The sequence below is a fragment of the Montipora capricornis genome, chromosome 8 (genome assembly GCF_036669925.1).
Source record: "Montipora capricornis isolate CH-2021 chromosome 8, ASM3666992v2, whole genome shotgun sequence".
NCBI lineage: Eukaryota > Metazoa > Cnidaria > Anthozoa > Scleractinia > Acroporidae > Montipora > Montipora capricornis.
Genome location: NC_090890.1, coordinates 30166390 through 30171722, shown reverse-complemented (window position 1 = coordinate 30171722; position 5333 = coordinate 30166390). Strand labels below are relative to the sequence as shown.

At 39.5% G+C, this 5333-nt stretch overlaps 1 protein-coding gene across 1 annotated transcript in view; it reads left to right on the top strand.

The window, feature by feature from the left end:
* Nucleotides 1-5082, top strand: part of LOC138059126 (receptor-type tyrosine-protein phosphatase S-like) — a 183748-nt gene extending 178666 nt beyond the window's left edge. Inside the window, exon 20 of the mRNA XM_068904661.1 lies at nt 2390-5082. Coding sequence (XP_068760762.1) covers nt 2390-2482 — 93 coding nt within the window. The 3' untranslated portion in view covers nt 2483-5082. The remainder of the gene's footprint in view (nt 1-2389) is intronic.
* Nucleotides 5083-5333: the final 251 nt, after the last annotated feature.

Here is a 5333-nt window from a genome sequence, read left to right as displayed (position 1 = left end):
TTGTTCTTTCTTGCGTCACGTGGATCGTCTAAAAAATAATTTCGAAAGCATTTCGAAACCATGAGGTGTTAAAAGATGACGTTTGTTACATTTTGACTAGAAATCGTTACAAACGCCATTACATTGTCCCTTTAATTTGAACATGGTCACATCCACTCAGCTAATCAGTGCCCAGTATTTGTGTGCTCTGTGGATCTGATTCATAAATGGCGGTCAATTTATAATTCTTTTGCCCAAGTGCAAATTAGCCCACCAAGTCTCGATACCAATCTCGACCCCAGAGCTCTTCTCTTGACTGAGGGAGAGAAGGTGTCTTCTCACTGGTTTTCGTGAAGAACAATCAAGAGCGTCTCTAATTGGTACATTCACGTTAGCACGAGGAGTGAGCAGGCGCCGTCAGGTTCAAATAGCCAATAGACCTTTTTACAGATACGGCGGCCATTTTGATTTCTATTGTTTCGAAAGACATTATGGGATGCTCAGGGGGCAAATTAATATGTATTTGCCCCCTGGGCAGCCCATAATAGCTATTCGAAACAATAGAAATCAAAATGGCCGCCGTATCTGCAAATAGGTCTATTATTGGCTATAGGAGCCCTACGGCGCATGTTCTCCTACATAGAGTTTCCCAGCCACCGCGGCTGTGGTGACGAGAATGATCTCGATACCATACAGTGAATTGAAGAGAATTCTAGCTCTAAAATGAGGCTTGGTAGGCTAATTTGCACACTAGCAAAAGAATAATAAGACAGGCGCCATTCATGAATAAGATTTATATCCAATTCTCGGTTTTCACATGACGTCACGACCGCCATGTTGGTGCCCCTAAACAAAAAAAAGGCGGCCATGTTGGTGCCCCGTCCAAATCCTCCGGGAATTTAACTCTATTATTATGCAAACGCTTCCTTTTGTTTTCGTTGAAAAACATGGCTGTTGATCACGTGAGTGAAAACCAGCAATAAACTGTCTTGAATAATGTAAAGAGGCGAAGCACAGGGAAATTGTGGGGTAAAATAACTACTCATGAGTAAGCTCTATATAGAACATACTAATAATTCTTCAGTTTTCCTTTGTCTAAAAGCCTAATTAGTATGCTCTATATAGAGCATACTAATGAGTACATGTATATACAGCAGACTAACGAATTACAAGCTTCTAATATAAACAAAAACAACTTGCAGTTCTAACAATAACAATTTTACTTGAAGTTTTCGCTTTACAAAACTTAAGCAAGAGATGTAATCACCAAAATAACAAAACCAAGTTCGACTTATCAAAAGCGATGTTTCTTGTGACGTCACCTATTTTTATTAAAATGCAAACCAGAACCCAATGACTTCTTTAGTTCCGTGTTCGGCAAATTTGAATATCAAAAGATATTTGACGTCAATGTTTGTGAACAAGAAATATCGCTATTTTGAGGAAGATATAAACGAAAGAGTGGTCTCACAGTACTTTTAATAACAAGAGATGTGGTTGCTGATGATTCGCTAGATGTTTCTTCCTTGCCTTTTTTATGTACTTTTTCAATTTTACATTCTGGCTCCCCGATTTGTGGTTGAAGGGCGTCTGAGACAGCTTTCACCAGTGTGCTGCTTGCTCTCTTGTTCGTGCCAACAGCACATGTCTACGCTCTCAAAAGCAAGTAACTCTTGAGTGGCAAGGACGGCCTCAAGTTCCTTCGAGCTATGTATACTGGCTCATAGCCGGAGCAAATGAGTTATCAAAACAACAAAAAATAAACAAAGCTCCAAAGAAAGAAAGCATTGTTATTCGTAAAATTCTACAAACATTACGGCGACATCCAAAACGAAATAACAACCCGATTCCCAATTGTGAATAAAAATTAAAATACGCTCATAAATATAATCGGCATAAAATATGGTTTCTTCGTGGATGTGACCATACTCTAAGACAGTTTGACAATGAAAATTCGTATCCTATGGGACTATAGCGCCTCTCGCATTAGATAGAAGTGTCACTCGGGCTACGCCCTTGTGGCCTTCTACTATGCTCGAAGCACTATATCCCATACAACACTCGCGTTCATTGTCTAACCCTTACGTAGAGTGATTGTTGTTATAGATGGTTTTCACCTGACGTCACAGCAGCCATGTTGATGCACAGAACAATAGAGAAAAAAGTCTTTTTGGAATTAAGACTTATAATTATTATAATGCAGAACACGAGCCGTAATTTGCTATTGTTTTGTGCACCAACATGACCGTCTTATCAGGTGATTGAAAACCACTTATTGTTGTAAAATAGCACTATTTGTTAAAATATCTTTAACCAGTGGTAATGGGCCAGTGACCATTCTACATTCACTAGAACCCTTAAGGGTCTTCCTGATTCTTCATTTCACCTTTTTTTTTTTTCCCTATGGTAGGCGGAATACCGATTCATCCACTTTGCAGTATTGCACTGGTATTTATATCCCACCGACGACTGCGCTAACTTCAAGCCCAAAAAACTGGCATGAGGACTTGGTAACCACGCGGCAAAAAAAAAATGAAATTTAGATAGAATGATCAAGATTGAGCAGCGATGCGTTTTAAAGGAACAACTTTTGCATGACAGGATTTACAGAAGCAGATGGAAATTTCTATGGATAATCTCAGAAGTAGAAACACAAGCTAACAGATTGCTTTCTGCGTTGCCGATAAAAGTAGAGTATAATTAGACAAGATGTCATCAATAGGAGGTTTTTTATGTGACGCCATCGCCGCCATACTGATGGACGAAAGCAAAAGATCTCTCCAGGAACCCATGACCCGGAGCCTACAACTCTACTGTGTTCGTGTAACGGCGTTTTCACAGCCCGATTTATTTTTAGATTGAATTTCCCGCGAATGAGACTCCCACAGGAGCCCGATGACCAATTACAAAAAATTAAGCTGACGTCATAGGGTCACCGAACCGGAACTGCCTTTGTTTTTTGACCTAATTCGCGGGAAGGGCTAGTCTTAAAATAAACCTATTTGTGAAAACGCCTTTTCACGGACGCTGTATGGAAGTTGCACGCTCCAGATGGGCTCCTGATCTCCCATAGACCTTTTTGCAGATACGGCGGCCATTTTGATTCTATTGTTTCAAATAGCTATTATGGGATGCCCAGGGGGCAAATACATATTAATTTGCCCACCGAGTATCCCATAATGTCTTTCGAAACAATAAAAATCAAAATGGCCGTCGTATCTGCAAAAAGGTCTCAGCTTCTTTTGTTCGTCCACCAGAAGTCGTACATTTCTCTATTGTTATTGGTGGTTGAAAACGTCCTATTGTAGGTCCAGTTTTGTAGCGATGGAGAAGTTAAGTTGAGAAAGCGACAAGTAAAGTTTTGTAATTTAAGAGAATTTGAGGTTGAATATTTTCAACAAGGTAGTAGCGTGACACATTCATCCGATTTGTACAGGCTCTTAGAGAGCTTTTTTTTCAAGTAGCGCTAGCGTAAAACTGGAGGCAGCGAGAAATGCTCTTTGGAAAGAGCTTGATGAACGAGAAGGCGTGGCTGCAGTGGCAACAGTTTTCAGTACTTTCTCGCATTATTTGCCTAGAGAACATAAACGTTACAGGCTTTGAAGAAGATATCCCCGTTCCGTAGTTTGGATACCATATTCCTTGTCGTTAGCGATGATACGAGGTGTTGGTTAATCGTTTCAGGAAGATTTCCGCACACGTCCCTACTTCATTATGCGCACGCTCCTTTGTTTCAAGGAAACAATAGCCACAACAATAGACGTCCTTTGAGACTGTGGCGCTTTGTTCTTTCTTCTTAAGTCTGTATGCACTTTAAAAAACCAGTCGAACGTCTGACTGAAATACGGAAAATAGAACATTTTTTCCTGCAATTTTGGCACTTTTCCTGGGAAAGAAGTGGAGTTTCAAGTAATCGTTTTAATAGGGTTCAGATTCTCAAACATAACAAACAGACCAAATAAAACTACTGTTATCAAAAATTTAATGACTACCTGCTCTATTTTTCGTGAGATTGTTTTCTCTTTCTGTTTGCGAATTCGTCAGAGCGCTGCAGAGTGTATGTTTTCTTCTTTCCTGTATAAGGCACGGCCATTTCAGGATCACGAACGGTGCATTTCGTGGCCTTTTGCATTTTATCGCTCTTTGTAGAGATCGGTGCCATATGCTCAATGATGCTTCCAAGTGTATAACTTTGGTGGAGATCCATGGATGTTCCGGTGCAAGGCATACGTCGTTTCATTCCCCGCCATGTCTTTTCAATGCCCTGCTTTGGGCTGGTTTGTCTGGGGCGACCAAGTTTAGGCGATGGTTAACTATGAGATGGTGTTAGCCCTCGTCTTGAAGGCAATCGTAAGCTTTCCGGCCACAGGTCACTAGGGCTAATATTTTTTCAAGGAAAGCTTACTGCCAGGAAATCATGAGTTCTGGCAAATTGAAGGTTATACATCGCATTTTTTTCTTGAGCATCGTGAAAAAAATCCATCGCCCGATGCACTTTGCCAACTAACCATATTTCCACACAGGTTTTGAACATTTCACGGACGACGAAAGTAAATTGTGTTCTTTGCACAACTTTATGCACCGCTTGGGATCAGCTATACTGATGCAAAGACAATTTCCAAATATTCAAATCTCGCTTTGCCGACGCAAAGTCCCGAAGTACAAATTAGCCGTGTATATATATATTCGATTCCTTTGGGCATACGTGTTGTTCTACAAAACAATAACGCGAATGCATAATTAATTTCTTTCGCGTGCATAATAAAGTAGGGACCTGTGCGGAGATCATTCCATCGTTTCTTTTGTGTAATCATAGTACACTACTAACTATGGTGTAATCCAATACTGAAAGGTATCGTGATATCCATGAATAATGATGCCATGAATGGAAAATACAAGCACAACGATTCTCAATATTGTCAGCTGTGTTGTTGTTGGATTGTTGTTGTTATGGTCCTCTCTGGATTGAAAGTAAGTAAAAACAAGTATTTAAAAAGCTCTTATTTTAAGCCTATGTAAAATTTAAATTAAATTAAAATTAAAATTAAATTAAATTGTGGCTTTCTTTATAAAGTATATGTAATTTCAAAATAGTAGGAGTGCCACATTCTGGATCATCTATGAAGTATTTCATATTGATCAATTTGTGTTGTTGATTAGTATTTGTAATAGTTTCGTATTTTACAATTATGAACAGTGTAAACGTTTCAGTCCGGAGTTGCTAATCGGAATTTCTAAGCGAAGGGCGAGTTGCGTTTGATTTACCATTTAAGGATTTATATTTAAGGTGCAACTTGAATTCAAAACTATTCCTATTTCAGCTTTCCGTCGTAGTAGCAACCTCCAAAGCTACC